The following is a 19238-nucleotide window of genomic DNA, read 5'->3' as shown; positions in this document are numbered from 1 at the left end:
AGGCAGAGAGGTATGACACAGCACGCCCTTCAGCTGACTGCCAAGTGTGGACGGAGGGGGTTTACAGAGTACCATGAGGGGGTGTGCAAACTGCTCAAGACGGCAGAGTTCAGAGAGGAACCCAATGAATAGAGAATAACATGATCAGATTTGTTTTCAAGAAGATCACTCTGGTAAGCAGTCCAGAAGCTGGATGGGAGGCCAGAGAAAGAAAATGATCTAAAGAACAGAGGAAGAGGGCCTAAGCATGACCTATGATAAAAATAGACTCATTATACTAGACAAACATTTTTAAATCCTTTCCTCTTTCTCATAACCTCATTGTGTTTTATTCAGGAATTGGCCACCAGGAAAAAGGAATTATTTTTAGTGTTTTAACTATTCACACCTCCTAGTACCACCCAGTATTCAGCTCATTCACAATAAGACAATCATTTAACGTAGCAGTTAAAAGAGACTTACCCTCTCTGTTACTTTGTCAACTTCTATATACATGAAGTTGAGGTTTTGATCAAAATGTTGGTCTTTGAATACGCCTTTCCGAATCATCTGGCAATAAAGCAAAATAAAACTTGGGTTTTGAACTATTATGAAACAGTCTGGCCTACCAACAATTTAACATAACAAGTCACAAATAAGACTTATTTAGTCAGTCTCTCTGGGTTTGTCTTCTCGTTTAAGGAATCTCTTAGATTCCTTGCTCTGGAGAGCTCAACATCTTTGAAAAAGCTAATATAAACGCTGTGCCTGAAACTACTTAATAACTTGAAATCATATTTTCCCAGGCAGTGACTTAACCAATGATAATATCACGTTGTGCTTTTACTATTCAAAATTGAGACTCAAAGACAAAATCATTTGTTCTTAGACAGGAAAAATAATACACATTTGGGGCCTTTTCTCTTGGCAGTTTAAGAGACCCGACGACATTTTACAAATTACGTTCCAATAGCCCTGAAATGATACAGGTCAGATCTCATTAAAACAAGTACCAACAAGTACCGATTTCTGTGTAACTTATTCTAAAGAAGTCCAACATGAAAGAATTTGGACAGTACCTAAAAAACATAATGGCTTCTGACCTATAAGGTGAGAAATCTGTAATCTCTCAGAAATTCAGCAAATAAGCGGAAATCATCAAAGTTTAAGATACGGCCCTCAGGTTTATAAATGCCTAAAGTTTCTGCTTCATTTCTGAAACTAATTATTGTAGCTGAAGCATTAAGGGTGAGTTTTATGTTAGAAAGAGGTCAATTTTAAGTGAGTTTTTCTTGGTACCTTCCTTTCCCAAACAACTTCCAATCTTTAATAAACTGATGGCCATCAAGTTCCTTTTCCAGTATTCACCCGTCATTCTCTGACAACTGAGCCCTTCTTCACATCTGAACTAACCTGACCTGCATCTTTTTTCATTCCACCTCTCAAGCATGTTTGGTGCTGTTACCAATAACGGTGTGCTCCCAAGGCTGCTTCTCTGCCCATCATTAAAGGATAATAAATGGAACAAGGGAAGAACAAAGATATGAAACAGTCATATATACAAGTATGGTGCTTAACAAATTTATGCTGATCAATCCCTTTTCCTAAATTCCAATTCTATTCTAAATTATAGGCCCCTACCCTCCTGCTTAATTTAAGAGAATAAAGAAAAGCAAAGAGGGACATCAGAGGGGAACAGGAAAATGGAGTTCTTTTATTCACTTCTGATAGCTCTTGGCTGGTTGGAACCACTGTTTTTAAACAGCAGAAATGAAAAAGAGCTAAGGAATCACAGGAGCCATATACCTGCCTTTCTGAAATGGTTTTATAGCCACTAGTGATGAGTGAAGTGTCAGCAATCCACTGGTCTACTGTAAACTATGGCTAAGACCTTGAAAAAAAACCAGCTCACGTTAATGTCCTACCTTATTTGGCATCTTTCCTTTGAGATCCATGGCGAGCTTCAACATATGGTTATTGGTTTTGCCAGGAAATAAAATTTTTCCAGTGTAGAGTTCATATAAGGTACAACCTACAGACCACATATCTATACCATAATCATAGCTTTTACCTATAACTGAAAACAAAATGGAAGCTTAATACAGGATGACAGAAACAATCAACTACTTATTCTCGTTAATAGGGGATTAATTTAGCTTGGCCTACATAACTGCAATCTTAATTCCTCACTTTGGCATTAGCTTCAGGTTTTTTCCCCATTAATTCTTAACAGACTCTTAAACTTAAAAACCTTAAAAAAATGAGGGAATGTGGAAGGAACTGAAGGAGGGGGCAAAAGGAAATGTGTACGTCTTTTCTCATTTCACCTTTGGTGGAGGTGCTAACCAGCCTCAACCAAGGCAACAGGAAGAGCAAAAACAAAGGCCCCATACAATCCATAAATGTGATAATCAGACCTTGAGTAATCAAGAGCAGTCTTCTAAAGCCGAGGATTTTCCACAACTGTTTTGCTACTCTTGCCAGACATGATCAAGACTCCTGTCACAACTACCACCATTCCACCTGAGGAGGATGAACTTGCTACGGTTCCCTTCCTCATCAATGACCTCGTGCAGCTGCTGAAGTGCGATGGAAAACGGTACTTAGACATTAAATATGCTGTTTCCACTGCATAGGATGGCCCAGGTCAAAGAACATTTGAAGAAACTTACTGATTTCAGGAGCACGATAAAATCTACTGACAAGATAAGGTGTTATGTCATTATCCGCAACATGTGAAGCTGACCCAAAATCGCAGAGCTTTAAAATAGTTTTTGATTCATTAACCTGCAAAACATTTTATCATGGAAGTTTAATTCATGCCAGAAATAATTAAAACAAGTAATCAGATAAAAATAATTGGCTTTGAGAAGTTACTTCCAATACTGAAAACAAAGTTACCCATTTTATAATTCCTTTTCTAATTATAACTCAATTTCCTAATTATAAAAAATTAAGAGCTATCAAATATTTGATTATAATTAGTAAAAGAACTTTTTTCAGTGAGGAAATATGGGATAATACCAAGTACATTTAATTTTAACCAATGCTACTTTGAAAAGGGAGGGGTAGTAAGAGAAAAATCTCTTTGAAGCAAAGCATCTTCTAAAAAATCCCCAGAATACCTGAATAATGTCAAGTTACTATTTAAAGGAACATGAAGACAACTCATTAATAAGGGATCAGACCTAGATTAACTTTCAGTTGACTGATATTAACTTTCAGTTGCCAGAAAATTATGATAGCAATGAAAGCAGAGGATGATTCAGACCGAATCTGGACAAAAACAGAATGAAAACATTCTTCATCCGAAGCTGCTAGACCATCCCAAATTTAGCATTCACCTCAAGTCTAAAAAATATTAAATCCCTTAAATATAAAGAAGGTATTAGTCAACAAAATGTTAAATATATTTGGCACAACTGATAAATATGAACTCTATATTAGTTATTTGTTTCTTTTTTCCTTTGTAAATACTTCAACATACACAGTAACAGTGACATCTGCTGAGAAAGGCTGGAGTTGCTCCCATGGCTGCTGCCACTCATGAGTCAGAAGCATGTTCAGGATTAACAAGTGAAGATAATTCATATTCCAGAGTCCCTTCCCCCCTTCAAAAGAGACACACACAAATTCCGAGTTGGGACTTGAACTTGGCCTATAGTTCCCACCCCAAAGTAACATAATACTTTAAATAAATAGTCCTAGGAACTTTCTACTGGGATATCATAAAGCTTGGTCAGTGTTACCAATTGGCCCATTACAGATGATATCCACAGAATTAAGCTATTAATGGAAATGATTATTTTACACTGCCATATCCATAACCATTCTCTTCACCTGGGGGGATCAGGAAAATCAGGATCTTCAAATGCAAAAGTATTTCTGAAGCTTTTTAAAGTCTGAACTGCACTTAGCTACTTAAGATGCAGTTTAAAACCCAGAGAAATCCCAAAACAATTTTAAAATGAGAACCTATCAGTAGGACTCGGGCTGGCTAAAATGCCTTCAACAGTCACAGGGTATCCACACTTATGCGCACTTCTCCAGTTTGGCTACACAACGTCTGTCCTCCATGAGGAACGTGGTACTCCTACCACACTGATGGTTGAGATCCTGGGCTAAAAGCTTTGGATTTTCATTCACAAACAGCTTGCTCTAGTTTCTGATGTCTACTTCCTCCTTTCTCAGGAAGGAGACAACAGCCAATGTCTGAAGTCCATGTGTAAACCTACACTACAGTAGCAGGAACTCAATGAAAATGAAGTTTTAAAGACAAGAGCTCCTAAGACACTGGTAAATGTCTTATTCTTTAACTTCTACGGTGGTTACACAGATGTTCACTGCATAGTTACCATTAAATTTTACATATTTTATACATTCTTTGATACAGATGGTGTATTTCACAATTTAAAAAAGAGAAACAAAACTGAGGTAAAAATTAACTATGAAGTTGACAAGTCTACAATTCATTCCTAACATGAAGTCTATAATTCATTTATTTCACTGTAATTACTTAGCTCCTCTAACCCCAGGTTATATAACATATGTAACACATTGTAAAGTCAAAACCTATTACGATGGAATGTCTCATCATTAACGTGGTTGTCTGGAAGGAAATACTTTAAGATATTAAAAAAGAAGAAAAATCTGAACCAAGAGCTAAGCTACTGATGAGGAGTCCTTAACAAACTTTAATGAGATCATAATCTTCTAAAAGTGTAGAATATAGGGTACCTGGGTGCCTCAAGTCAGTTAAGCATCTGCCTTTGGCTCAGGTCATGATCTCAGGGTCCTGGGATCAAGCCCCGAGTTGAGCTCCCTGCTCAATGGAGAGTCTGCTTCTCCCTCTCCCTCTGCCCCTCCCCCCTTGCTTATGCTCTCTCTCACGGTCTTCAATAAATAAAATCTTAAAAAAAGAAAAAAAGTGTAGAATGTTATTAGTAGACAAGCTAGGAATTCCCCAAGCTGTGAACACACTCCCAACTCTGAATACCTCAGAACAGGGGTGAAGAAATAGGGCCAGGGAAGGAAGCGTTATGTGTGCATTTATCGCTCCCCTATGAGAACGTATTACTTCTAAATTTAAATAACACAAACAAACCCTATGAAAGCTGCGTATTACCTAGCCAGAAGTCTTTAGTTAAGAGATGAAGAATGTGGAAGGAAAGCCTTTCAACGTAACACCTAATCACAACTGAGCTCTGCTGTCTTTGGGTCCCTCCCGAGCACCTAAAAAACACTACTCCATACATCTATTTAAGAGATAGTTCCTTTAAATGTCTCCTAGCCTGTCAGACCACAAATCAGAGAACAAAGAGCTGTAAACACTATTTCGAAACAGCAACATGCGCATTTTTTCTGTTTAGATACCAGAGGAAGCCCAGTGTTAATACATTAAGGCACTCTTGGGATTTGTGTGTACTCTAAATCCATCAATCTAAAGGAAAAAATTAAGACAATAACCTATTCTCTCTTTCTTCATACTTTACTATAAAATTTCATGGACCAACTTCCAAAAAAGTAAACACTGGTTAAGTCTTTTGTAATGGGTAATTAATATGCTGAGTTATTACGACATCATTTCTAGAATAATACAGTGGTTATCACATTACTGGTAAGAACTTATATGGATGTGCAAGGCACCCTGATTGTTTGACTTACCAGGATATTGTCTGGCTTGATATCTGCATGAAGGATATTGCATCTTTTAAGGAGTTTTAATGCCAAGAATAACTGCTGACTGTAGGATCTTACAGCTTTAATATGAAGACCAACATCCTTACCATATTTTTTTAACACCTCTCGTAAATTCATACTTTTAGGAGAGAGAAAAAAAAAGCCCACAAAATTAGGGGTTACAATGCAAAATGGAAATAAAAAAGGTAAAAACATGTTCAAGCATAAAGTAAAATCAAATCCAAAATATTAACTAAAAGGAAAGTATCTGTTCGTGAGCACCCCCAGATGTTTAATAAATTATTCTACATGGAAATGAGAGCACAGGAACATGAGTATATAAGACAGTTTTCCAATAAAACTCAATTTTCAAAATAAATGGAAGGGAAGACATACAATGGTAAAATTCCTATTGATTTTAGAATGGGTTTACATTTGAAAGCCCAAAACTGAAGCCATACTTTTGAAGATCAAAACTGTATTTCTACTCCATTACTCTCATTTCATTTTATTACACTGTGATTCTTCCTGGAAGTATTTAACTTTCAGAGAATCTCTGTTGAGCCGAAGGCTATATGAGGTTAGTGTCTGACATGGGATGTGGTTAATCACTGTCTTTACATTAATGATTGTCACGAAGCTAGTTCTGAATCAAAGTAAAAAACAAAACCAGAGCTAACCGGAAAAAATTAACACACAGAAATTTGTCATGGTGTTTATCTAAATTTTTAGTAATGTAAAAGTTTGACAGCATACCTTAGAGGTTCAAATACGAGACAGAGATGCTGTTTGTGGTAAAAGTGTCTGAAAAGTCGCAAACAATGAAATTTGTCATCAGGATCAGCATCATTGAGTTTTTTCAGGAATTCTAGTTCTTTTAAGCCAGTTTTCTGCCTGAAAAGAAAAAGAAAATTAGTTCAAAACTGAATAGAGAAATTTAAGAAAACTAAACAATATTTACTAGTTCCAGTCTGATGTATCATATATGATAACTAGTTTGGATTTTTAAATTACTAATGATAAATCTGCTGAGGAATGACAAATCTGTATGTAACTCACACAATACATTATATTTAGTCAAATATTGTTTCCATGGAGCTTATTTCCACAACAATTAACAGAAAGAAACACTGCAGGAACAAACACACTTTGCTTGAAGGGAATGCAATCTTGCACATTTTCTTTTTTCTTTCCAGGGAGGGGGGAGGGGCAGAGGGAGCGGGAGAATCCTAAGCAGATTCCACGCCCAGCGCTGACCCAGACATAGGGCTCAATCTCACAACCCTGAGATCATGACCTGAGCCGGAATCAAGAGTTGGACGCTTAACTGAGCCACGTGGGTGCCCCCAATCTTGTACATTTTTATTTCAAAAACGTCTTGATGTAAATCGGATTTTAACAAAAATGGAACCACACTACATGGATGTCTTACCAAATATTAACATTTGGTTTTCCTCTAAAATTCTAGTTACAATTTGTCAATAGGTCATATTTTTAAAATGGCTTTGAAATATTTTCTAAGCCTAGGGCAGCTGAAGATGTTAATATACATCTGTAACAGTTCCTTCCAGTGTTTTAAAGCCGATGGCAAGTTGACTTTAACATCAGCTCAGTGTGTGGTATAGACTGTGCTTATTAAAACCTATGGGTATGGCAATTACCTCTATTACATAAAAGGAAAAAAGGCAACAGATTCGCTACCAGCCTTCTGTGATTTTATAACTGCAATACTTTTACAGATTGTGTTACTTTTTAAAAATGTTCATTTGTGAATACCTGTGTTTTTAGGTTTCATTACATAAGTCTTCTGAACTTACATGAGTTCATTGTTTCTGATGATTTTTACAGCCACTTCTTGGTTGGCTCTTGCATTATCTCTGGCTCGTACAACATTACTGAAGACACCCTGGCCAGTGTAGCCATACACATTGTAACGCTTATCTAGGACTTCACCTATGTTCACACCTAAAAAAGTAAATTAAGAAATGGGAATTCTGACTATAATTAATACTCACTTAACAAAATGATGAGATACACGTAATAAAGCAAAAGAAACACGGTGCAGTCACGTAAAAAAATGTGTCAAATCTCTACTGTGTGCCTGGTTCTCTAGACGCCACGGAGAATCAAAGACGAGCTTCCATCAGTCATTCTTTCATAATGTGGTTCAAGCTGCATGCCCATTTCCTATCAACTGCTGAGGATTTTAACATTGAGTAGGGAAGAAATGTGCTCACTGAAGTGTTTCCAACTGTAGTCCTGCATGACAAATACTGCATGACTGGCATCCCAAGTTCCTTGTATGTCGTTTTTCTTGGTTTCAGATCAAGACGAGCAAGTGACGTTCCCCCTTCCTCCTGGAGGATTATCTCATGGCTGAAAACAACTTTGAATAGATTTAAGTTGCACATCAAGTCTTTACCTCACTTCTTTCACGAAGCTCCTGAGCTGCTTACTAGAATACAACATGGGTTCATGCAGCTATTAGATGTGCCACACATTTTAAGTGATGGCACTGTGATGTGACTTTCAGAGATCTCCAACGTGTGACTGCATCAAGCAACATCCACAAGATGTTGTAATGAACTCTAAAATTAATCAGAACTGTGAACTTACGATAATAGCCTTCTGCATCTGTCCAGTTATCCCTGAGGTTGGGATTCTCTTTGAAATCTTTTCCAATGCCAGCAGCCCGAAGACGAGCACTCTGAAATGAAGGAGGCAACAAGACAGCCACTGACTTACTGATCAGGCAGACATTTAAAGCACTTCCTTTAAAGCCAAAATGGGGAAAACCAGCTATAATTTAATAAAAACATTTTAGCCAAATTAAGTCAACTCTTATTGTCACCTTTGTAAATGCAATACAGCTGGAAACATGATTACCAAAGGCTCATACCACAATAATGCTCAGAAAAAAAATTAACAAAGTTATCTTCAAAAACTCTTAAGAATATGACTAGGGGATTATAAATGAAAACAAAAACTCAAAACCAGATTTGATTTTCTATAGCTATTAACAGACAAAGGAGGACAAAAATTACAGATGGGCACTCAGTTAACAGTGTTCAATTCTCTCTCCTACCAATTTTCACTTTTACTGCTTTGTCCATGGAACACCCTTTAATTTCTCTTCTTATATACGCTGCACTAACAGTTTGTGTGGGAAATTAAGAGTATTTGGCACTTCTGAAGAGTACGACACCTCGCTTTCCATGATACCTGGAAGACCCTTCACTATTGTCCAAGCAAATGACAGGTGCTGATACTTTCACTGGCTTAATCATCATTTCATCCTCTCTTAACCTAGCTTTGTTTTCCTCTTCCTGTTGCAAAATACAGATACATTACTTAAGCCAATGACCAATGTCTTCAGGGTCCTGGACACAGACTGCTTAATTTTACTCTATTTTTATGTTTACCCCTCCGCTTTCCCTTGCCAAAGCCTCCTTACTTCTCATGTTCTCTTGAATTTATAATGAAAATGGTCTCATACTTTTAAACATGTTTTTAAGACTTTTTCAAGAAAAGTCACTAATAGCTAAAAAACGAAAATTTCTTAACCTCTTCCTTGTAATTAACATTCCCAACTCTTCAGTGAATGATCCAAGTCCTAAGTTCTCAATCACCCACAATATCAAAGCCTTAAGTGGACTCTGTCCTAATATGGACCTGGAAATTATCATCATCTTGTTTCAACTCACTAAGCACCACCGCCCCGGTGTGTAAATCCAAAAAAATGTTTCAAAAAAATAACTACATGTTTAAGTCATTTGGTGTTTAACTTTTTTGAAGCTCTCAGCTTGTTCTGCCATACTTGTTTTTAAAATCTTGACCTAATTTTAGACTCAGAGAAATGTTGCAACACTAGTACAAAGAGTTTCCAGATACCCTTCACTCAGACTATCCAAATATTACCATTTACTCATTTGCTCTATCCTTTTCTCTCTCTCTATACAACACAGACATAATTTTGTATATATATATATATTTTTTTTTAAATAAATATTTTATTTATTTGACACAGAGAGAGGAGGAGAGAGCAAGGACAAGCAGGGGGAGCAACAGGCAGGGGAGAAGCAGCCTCCCACTGAGGAAGGAGCCCGATGTGGGGCTTGATCCCAGGACCCTGGGATCATGACCTGAGCCAAAGGGAGATGCTTAACTGACTGAGCCACCCAGGCGCCCCTATATATATTTTAACAGTTATGTTTTTATGACTTAAAATTACTTACATCAAAATAGGCAGCAAACATATCATCAGATTCTGTAAACATATCAGGTGCCAAGAGCTTTTTCTGAGATGAACCTTAATGGAAATTAACAGTAATATTTGAAAAACGAAGGGATACAAATTAAAACACAAATAAGTCATCAATGTAATATCACTAGCAATTAAACTTGCACATGAGTTTTTCATTAATACCCAACTTAAAGTCACTTTGTAACACTTAAGATATATAAAGCTATACATTTTTTAAAAAAAGGATGCATTTTAGAAAGTTGGAAGACCTAACGTCAGTACTTTCTCCATTGTTAAATTAATACGCTACCTTTAAATACCGATTATGTATTAAAATAAAAAGTGCCTCTTTAAAAAATTCTATTTCCAAATTGCAACTTAAATCTCAAAAGATTACTAGCCCCACTATAGATCTAGATCTCTATGTATTTCTCCCCTAAAAAGTCCAATAACCTCAGAAATAAAAGGAGTTCCTTAAAGAAAGAAAGAAAAAAAGAATGCGATGGCTTTAAGCATATGAACATACACCCGATCTCACTTACAGTAAGGGAAATACAAATTAAAATTACAATGAAATACCCTCTCTCTTTTGAGACGGGCTAAAAAAAACAAAAGTATGACAACATCCTGGTAACAAGGCCCTGATAAGCAAGTACTCAGACATTACTTGCGAGAGGCAAAACGGTGCAAGCCTTACAGACTAAAATTTGGAAACACAGCACAATTATACTCTTCTGGCCCAGCAACCCTACTTCTCTAGGAAATAATTTCAAAGACGCAGTGGTAAGCATTAAAAAAAGGACTTAATGCGCAACGTCATTATAATTAAGCCTTCAATGAATAATCAACAACTGGATACAACCCAAACATCCACCATTAGAAGACACAGTGAATAAACCTTACCACATTCATTACACTGCAATAGCACAGAGCTGTAAAAAGGAATGAAGATCTTTTCATACCAATGTGTGTGTCTATTTTTGTGTTTGCCTGTGTAGGCAGAATACAAATACACACACATGAAAGACATTTTAATAATCAAACAGAAAATTCCTAAAAATCAAAAGCAAATAAAATAAGCCTAATCTATCAAATGAGGGGTATACCACACAGAAGTATTTCAAATGACTTCACGAAACCTTGGAATGTATTCCAAGGATAAAAAGAGTCATTAAATTTTCAATTTGCATTCACTACATTCAATATTGGTGATAACTAAGTAAATAAAAGCTTCAAAATAACCTAAATAATCACGTTATTAGGAATCACGTTTTTCACTATAAAAGAAACAAATAGAAAGTCAAAGACGTTAATAAAAACCCGTAATCTCAAGTCTGATTTGGCGATTTTTCAGTATGAACCTCCCCTCTCCAAAAATGTATGTACGTCCTAGCTTTGTCCACTGAAAAGTCCCATGAATAACGGGCACTCCTAAGTGCTTTGTGAAATCTAAATGGCACTTCCTATTAAATGGAACTACGGTTCCCTGAAGCAACAGCTGCTTCTGCTCTGGGGCAAGATATGCACAAGGTGAGCCTGGGATATCTTACAATGTGGTAGAACGGAGCTTGCAAACAAAACAGTGGGGTAAATTTGGTCCCCTGATTGCTTTTATATGGCCCGTTTTTACATTTTGAAAGGTTTTAGGGAAAAACAGAAGAATATTTTGTGACATATGAAAATTATACGAAATTTAAATTTGTGTCCACACAGTTTTTTTGAGAACACAGCTGCCTCTGCGTTACAACAGAGTTCAGTAGTTGGAGCAGAGAAAAAAATGCATAAATTACAAAAGCCTAAAATATTGACTACCTGACCTTAAAAAGACAGTTGCCAACCTCTCCTAGAAAGAAACATGTTAATAAATATATTAATACCAATAAATCCTGTAGGGTTTGGATCAAAAAGACACTGAAAACCAACTCAAAAATGCTTCCTCTTTCCCCATCTAGCTGCAGAGAGAATTTAAGTACATAATGATACCAAATAATAAAAGCCTGACAAAAACAACCCGAACCTCACTGGTCATCTCCAGAGGTTGTTAATGTGCCAATTCTATTCTATGCTAAGTATTAGTCAGTAAAAGAAAATAGCCAAGCATTTATCCTGACTTTCCTGTACAAACTGTATTTCTTGGATAACCAAAGAATGGAAACCTCTTCTCTTATGGAATTATACCTAATACAAAAAGAATTATGGAAATTTAAGAATCACCACTTTGGACTGTGCCCACCGCCTGTCCCTACTCCCCATGAAATAGTGGATCTAACTAATGATCACCAATGGCTGATGAAACTGCCAGATGAACAGCTGAAGGACAACTTCATGGTGGACAGATGTGATCATCTTATCTCAACACACAATCTCAGTATCAATAAAAATAGGACAAGCACACACCACATGCCACCTGATGTGATACAAGAACACCCACCACTTAGGCAGTGTTCTTGCCAAAAAAAATTACCTTAAATCTACTCAGGTCTCTAACACTTATATTAGTTTTCAAGAAACATGGAGGATAGAGGAAATAAATGAAACAAGAATGATGTGGCAAAATCAGAATGGAAAGAAAAGTTTATAGGACACATGGCCTCAGTATCTTCACAAGAAAATGGAAAGGGGGAGAGAGAAGGATGAGAATAACTATTAAAGATTCTGGGAGATTAAGACATACGTGCATCTTATTTGGATTTTGATTCAAAACAATCAACTATAATTAGAAAGATATTTAAAATGATCAATTCTTTAGATATGTTTTTTAAGGGGCGCCTGGGTGGCACAGCGGTTAAGCGTCTGCCTTCGGCTCAGGGCGTGATCCCGTCGTTATGGGATCGAGTCCCACATCAGGCTCCTCCGCTATGAGCCTGCTTCTTCCTCTCCCACTCCCCCTGCTTGTGTTCCCTCTCTCGCTGGCTGTCTCTATCTCTGTCAAATAAATAAATAAAATCTTTAAAAAAAAAAAAAAAAGATATGTTTTTTAATTTTTATTTTTTAAAGATTGTATTTGTTTACTTAGAAAGCACAAGCAGGGGGAGGGGGAGAGGAAAAGAGAGAAACTTCAAGCAGACTCCCTGCTGAGCGTGGAGCCCAAACTGGGCTCAATCCCAGGACCCTTAGATCATGACCTGAACCTAAATCATGGGCTGGCCACTTAACTGAGCCACTCAGGCACCCAAGTAATGTTTCTTTTAAAAAGTCCTTATCTAGAAGAGATACACAAGTATTTACAGATGAAATGGAATCATGGCTGGGATTTGCTTTAAATTACTCTAGCAGGCAAAACAGAAGGTAATGACAATATTTTTTTTTATTTTTTTTAAATAAGCTCTATGCCCAACACTGGGCTTGAACTAACAAACCCAAGATCAAGAGTCATATGCTCTATCAACTGAACCAGCCAGGTGCCCCAAACAGAAGGTAATAAATAAATGAGATTCAGTATAATACTGTTTAGGTTATGTGAACTAATCAAAAACATTTATAAAGGACATTCACTGGGACACATTTAATATTGTATTACCCTAAGATTTAGCAGGGGCAACATTTCTATCCCTTTCACTTTTACCCATCCCATAACAATCTCTTTCATTATTTACAGAGCTAAGAATTCAGAGAAAGCGTGTCAAAACAAAAATTTAACTTACCATTATTCTGTTCAACGGTCATTAGATTATGCTTGGCTTTTACTGAAGCCTCAAATGTATCAACATTTTCCCGTTCATACTCTTTCACATCAGCAGCTACCCTTTCCAGAATGTCATCTGGAGAAGGTGACCGTGTACAAGTACTGCTCTGGGGGCTGCTTGGTTCAGATGGCACAGACATATTGCTATCTTCAGCAAGATATTTATATTTCTGTAACAACGATACAACGTATTATTTTCATAAAATCGGATGCATATCTGCTAACAGGTATTGCACTGAAAAGACTGTCAATGTTAAAAATTTTAAAAAGGTATTGATGTCTTGATTGAATCAGATCCACAATCCCTTACATATATTTCTAAAATCCACAAAACTCTGAAAAAAGGTGTTCTATGTTTGGTGCACATTCATTAGGTGACAAAACCTCACCCGAACAGATGTGATACTATTTGTAGTCTTATTTTTATCTCCCCCAGTGTGAACATAATATGTCTCACTGCAGAAATACTAATGTGTTTGATAGTGGGGTACTGTTCTAGACCCCACTGATGGGGGCTATATAATATACATAGATGCACCATATTACCTTTCTAAATTCAAATAGTTCTGAGTTCTGAAGCACATCTGGCCCCAAGGGCTGGAGATAAGGGATTGTGGACCTGGGCAAGAACAAAAAAAGATTCAACCAAGTCTCTAGGGATATCAGTTTAATAACAACAATTTCATCAGTGCCCCAGAAAAGTTTCCCTGGAATTCCAGTTTTGCCCTACATCCTCTGGTGATTCAACTTCTTTCCTTTGCTCTGACCTACCAGTGCCTGATTTATGATTTGCTCTGTACGTGCAGGTAAGCTAGCACAACTGCTCTTTCCTTTTGCCTGCTGTCTTTCTTAACAGCATCTAAGTAATTTTTCGCTTCTTCCAGAATGTGTTCTCAACTCCATCACTCACCTTCCCATTATTAGGAGAAAACGTTACACTTTACAGGGACTGCCATCCACAAAGGTCTAATGGCCATGGCTTTATCTCAGGATGGCCAAGGCATACCGGACAATCTTCCAAGGCAGGTAATCTTATCATTAAACGACTATACAAAGACCTATGTACAACACCCTCTCCCCACCCCATTTTCTTAGTCACCTACCTCTAAACTACTTTAAATTATTTTTGAGATGTTGCATTTAAGCAATCACATTTACACAAGAAAATCTGCTATTTTTTAGACATTAAAATGGTTTTTCCCCCTATATAGAAACAGGTATAATTGCATAATTTTTTTTGAATGAAATTCCTCTAATTTATTCTATACTCATTTATGAGGCTTTTCTTAAAAAAAAAAAAACACCTTCAAATTTTATCTTATAAAAGGTTTATATCTGAATCCTATATAAAACAAAAAAAGGGCAACCATTTCAACTTAAGAAACTATTATCTTTTCAAATCTCATAAAGATAATTTCACATATATGCTTCTTTAAGACTTACTCAAATGCTACTACCCATCGATTCTTTATTAAAGTAAAAACCCTTTCACTAAGAGTAAATATTTAAAAAGGATTGCATAAACCCTTACTAATATCACATACCTGAACAATTGCCTGTCTCTGTATTCTTCTCTGTTCTATTAGGGCTTCTTCATCTTCTTCCTCTACATCAAAGTCTTCAAGGCTTAAAAAAAAAATTACACATATATAAACATTAATAATTTCACATATACTTAGAGAGTCACAAGCCATAACTATTACACAGTTTAAAAATAAAAGCTAGAAAACGTCGGTCATCTGCCAGTTCCAGCAAAAGTCTTAAGCCATCTTACTCTCTTTATCCTGTTTCTGAACTCTCAGTTGCCTGGTTTGGAATCCTGGCAAGTAATTTAACCCTGTGTGTCCCATTTTTCTCCTCACTTGTTTCATGGCACCAAACTAGGGAACAAAAGAAAGATTCTTAAGTTCAAAAAAGTGACCCCTGGCTCTACCATGACTTTGGTATTACTAAAATCATGTCACCTAGCCAGCCTCAGTTTTAATCCCTACAGAACAAGAGTGAGACATATAAGAAAACTAGTACCTTCTCCGGGTCACGGAAAGCTATAGGTTCTTGGAAAGCTATGGATCCTTTCCCTATCAAAAATGCACATGTAAATATTCGCATACAATCTGACGGGGAATGTGGCTCCACCTCCAGACACTGCCCCTGACTGGTCCCAATTTCCTCCCAAAGAACTCCAAATCTTTACAATTCCTCCCCACACAGCCTCTTTTATGATCTGCTGAATTTTCAGTGCAGACCAGAAAGCAAACTGCATTCTCAAGGTATCAGGATCTACGTTTAACACCCTCACTTACTTGCATATCACCTAGCTCTGATTGGGCTTTCTTGACCTAGGCACTACTGACATTTTGACAATTCTTCATTATGGAAGAGGGCGTTGTCTTGTGCATTAGCAGATGGTGAACAGTATCTCTGGTCTCTAGCCACAAGATGACAACCAAAAATATCTTTAGATATTGCCAAAATGTCCTCAGAAAGGCAAATTACCCCGGCTGAGGACCACAGCTCTAAATTATCTTATTTTTTGAGACATTCCATCCAGACAACTAGATTCACATTAAAAAAATTTTGTCCACTGGACACTGAAATGTTTCCGTATTTTTCACACTATAACAGACATACCTAACACCAGTTAGCCTCAACTGCAAAATATGTACCATTTTATATGAACTGAAAAGTTTAAAAATTACTAAACCCCCACACTCAACCACACAAAACTGGTAATCAAGATTAGTGCAGCTATCTAACAGACCTGTTGTCTCTAACAAAAATGAAAAAGGGAAGGCTCAGGATATTCACTCCAGCCAAAACTGAAACCTCTAAATTCAGAAAACGATGACCTCTGCCACATAACCTATAATATATGCACAAAAAATTAACTTTTAAATTCAGGACCTAATTAATAGATTCACTTACAATGTCCAGGTGGAAATTAAAAGATTTCCAGGTCAAACAGTACTTGTCTAAATTGGAAAAAGGAAATTATGGGAAATTTCATTCTTACTTATCATCAGATGAAGATTCTTGTTCAACTTTCATTCCTTCAGAAAGACTTCCTTTAAATTTATCTTCCTTTACTTTGCTCCTACTCCTACGTCTACGACCACCCCGTGATCGAGACCGCCTTCTCAAGCGTGACCGGCTCCTCCGACCTCTGTCCCTATTTGGGGAGGAAAAATTATAGATACACACATTTTAAAGGTCAACTAAAGGTAGAGAAGCTGTGGGTGTTTTGGGGGCAGGAGTACACAGGAACTCTCTGTACTTTTCAAAAGCTCATTTTGCTGGGAATCTAAAACTGTTCTAAAAATGAAATCATTTAAAAAGGGGTTAATTAAAAATTTGAAGTAAAGTAACATCAGAAAGATTGGAGCAACCAGCTTAATTGACGATAACTAAAACACAGCTATTGTTCTTACTGGACTGCAAAGGGGCACAAAAGAACTTTGGGGGAATGGAAATGTTCTTGATTATGGTGATTATGTGATTATCTGTTTGTCAAAACTCATTTAACTTTACACCAAAAAGGGTGAATTTACTTTATGTAAATATGTTTCAATAAAACCAAGTTTAAAAACAGATCACTGCTAATAAGGTATAGGAAAGACAATGTGACAAAAATTCCCAGTCTAATTAATATGGCCCTCAGACATTGTTATAAGTGCATAAAGGTCTTGCCTCACGTGTAACAAAAACTGCTATTATAGCTCAAGCATTAAAGGTGAAGTTTATGTTAGAAAGATGCTGTGGAACTCCAAACAGAAAAGGCTACAAAGAATTGGCAAACTCCCAGTTAATGTCACATCTAACTACCATGCTTATGTCACATTTCTCAAGAAACCTTACTAAAATAACATGAAATGAACAATTGAAAAGAAAATCCTCAGGCAAAGAGAATGCAAAGAATTATACAGAAATGTCAACAAAATCTTGATGTGCAAATTGGACAGAATAGTAACAAATCAAATCTAAATTTTAGTCCAACAGGAACAGACAAGGTAAGTAAGAAACAAGTAAATGCATGCCACAGAACCCAAGAAAGCCTCAAGACTTGGAGACCCCATGTTCTGTTGGATGTGGTGTGAGGTAAAAGCTAAAAAGAACTGGTTGAAAGTCTTAGGAACAGCCTGACTCTGTAAAGTCCCCTTCCTGACTCAGTAGAAAATGCCAACGATCCCCCTTCACATTCTGGCATAATACTTAAAATTTATTTTATGGAGAGGTGTTGGGTGTTATAAAAACTGACCCAAGGTAGCAGGGAGGCATAGTACTGAACATTAAAGGATTAAGGGGAAGTCTACATTATGAAGAACCACAACTCTCCTGGCAGCCATGTCAATATTCTCCAGCAGATAAGAGGATTCTAGAAAATCACTAGCCCAAAAGAATAGGGCTACAGTCATTGATACGCTAAAGAGATTTAGTTACACTGAAATGATACCCACTAATCCACAAATTCTACATTCTCAGAAGGGAAGAAAGCTTCCATTCAGCTTTCACAGTGGCTAAGTTTGAAATGAGAATAGGCAACAAGAAGGATCCAGCTGTTTATGAGTAAAGTTCTCAAATGAAAAAGGTAAAGAAACAACAAAAGGAATCTGGGAAGAAACAAAGCATAGGTAAGAAAACTATCAAGAACAAAAACTCCATAAAATAAACTCATTATCATCTCTGACTTAAGAGATGCTATTTCTATAAAACATGAATAAAATGGCATAAAAAATTAAACAGCCAGCAAGTTTTAGAAATAAAAATAAATATACAAGAGCAGAGGGGGAAAAAAATCAACAGAAAGGTAAGAAGGGAGAACGGTAAAATCTCCTAGACTGAAAGTAGAACAAAACGACAAACACAAAAGATGCCTGTGTTGTGGGGGCAATTAGTGAACAATACAGAAGGGTCCAATGGTGGGGAAGAACAATGGGCAAGAAAGCAAACCAAAACCAAAACAAAAGAGAGAAAATTTCCCATAATAGGCAGCCATAATATTCCTGCTTTAAAGGGCCTATTTAGTGCCCAGCAAAATCAATGAAAAGAAAAGAGGCATGCACCATGGCATGTTATAGTGGAATTCCAGAACGCAGGACATTTTTTTATAAAAAGAGAGGGTGAGAGAAAAAGCAAGTCCTCTAAGAAATGCCCAGGGATCAGAACAGGATTTCTCAATAGCAATTTGGAAACTAGAAATCCATGGAATAACAATTACAAAATTCTTAAGAAAAAATTATTTCAACTTGCAATTCTACTCCTTGACAAATCAAATTAGCAATGGGGATTAAAAAAAAAGGCTTTTAAGAAACAAAGGTCCCCAAAAATGTCCTTTTCATAGGAAGCTATTGGAGATGCATTAACAAAGCCAGGAAGTAAAACCTGAAGATGCTGAATACAGGAAAGGGAAGCACAAAGTAAGACCGAAACGAGAGAATCTCCAGAGCACAGAAAAGGGAAAACAAATTCTCCAGTAACTGTATAAGCAGGCCTATTAGTCAGTTTGGAGCCAGAGGCTAGAGGCATTAGGAGGAAGATCTTTCCTTGCTCCCTTCCCCTGACTACTTGGTCAGCAATGAGCAATATGGAGAAGAGCATAATGACCGTAACATTATACAGAAATGTAACACTATTAGAAGAGAAAGTGTGATGGGT

The 19238-nt window shown here is 36.8% G+C and overlaps 1 protein-coding gene across 17 annotated transcripts in view; it reads right to left on the bottom strand.

Moving 5' to 3' along the window:
* Window positions 1–19238, bottom strand: part of PRP4K (pre-mRNA processing factor kinase PRP4K) — a 37603-nt gene that overhangs the window by 5254 nt on the left and 13111 nt on the right. For 16 of the 17 annotated variants that reach the window (XR_015722507.1, XR_015722509.1, XR_015722510.1 and 13 more), the window contains exons 4-14: window positions 16600–16755; window positions 15131–15212; window positions 13546–13756; window positions 9894–9967; window positions 8275–8365; window positions 7476–7623; window positions 6415–6552; window positions 5644–5797; window positions 2652–2766; window positions 1905–2056; window positions 463–549 (exon numbers count right to left, since the gene is read on the bottom strand). Coding sequence is in view for 1 of the 17 variants with exons in the window: in XM_045811516.2 (XP_045667472.1) it covers window positions 463–549; window positions 1905–2056; window positions 2652–2766; window positions 5644–5797; window positions 6415–6552; window positions 7476–7623; window positions 8275–8365; window positions 9894–9967; window positions 13546–13756; window positions 15131–15212; window positions 16600–16755 (1408 nt within the window). In the remaining 16 variants the exon portion in view is untranslated. Of the gene's footprint in view, window positions 1–462; window positions 550–1904; window positions 2057–2651; window positions 2767–3466; window positions 3591–5643; window positions 5798–6414; window positions 6553–7475; window positions 7624–8274; window positions 8366–9893; window positions 9968–13545; window positions 13757–15130; window positions 15213–16599; window positions 16756–19238 lie in introns of those variants that run through there. The other variant, XR_006782252.2, reaches the window with a different exon arrangement.

The sequence above is a fragment of the Ursus americanus genome, chromosome 32, assembly GCF_024610735.1.
Source record: "Ursus americanus isolate L20-20 chromosome 32, mUrsAme1.1.p, whole genome shotgun sequence".
In the NCBI taxonomy this organism is placed as follows: domain Eukaryota; kingdom Metazoa; phylum Chordata; class Mammalia; order Carnivora; family Ursidae; genus Ursus; species Ursus americanus.
This window is presented reverse-complemented; position numbering and strand designations above follow the sequence as displayed.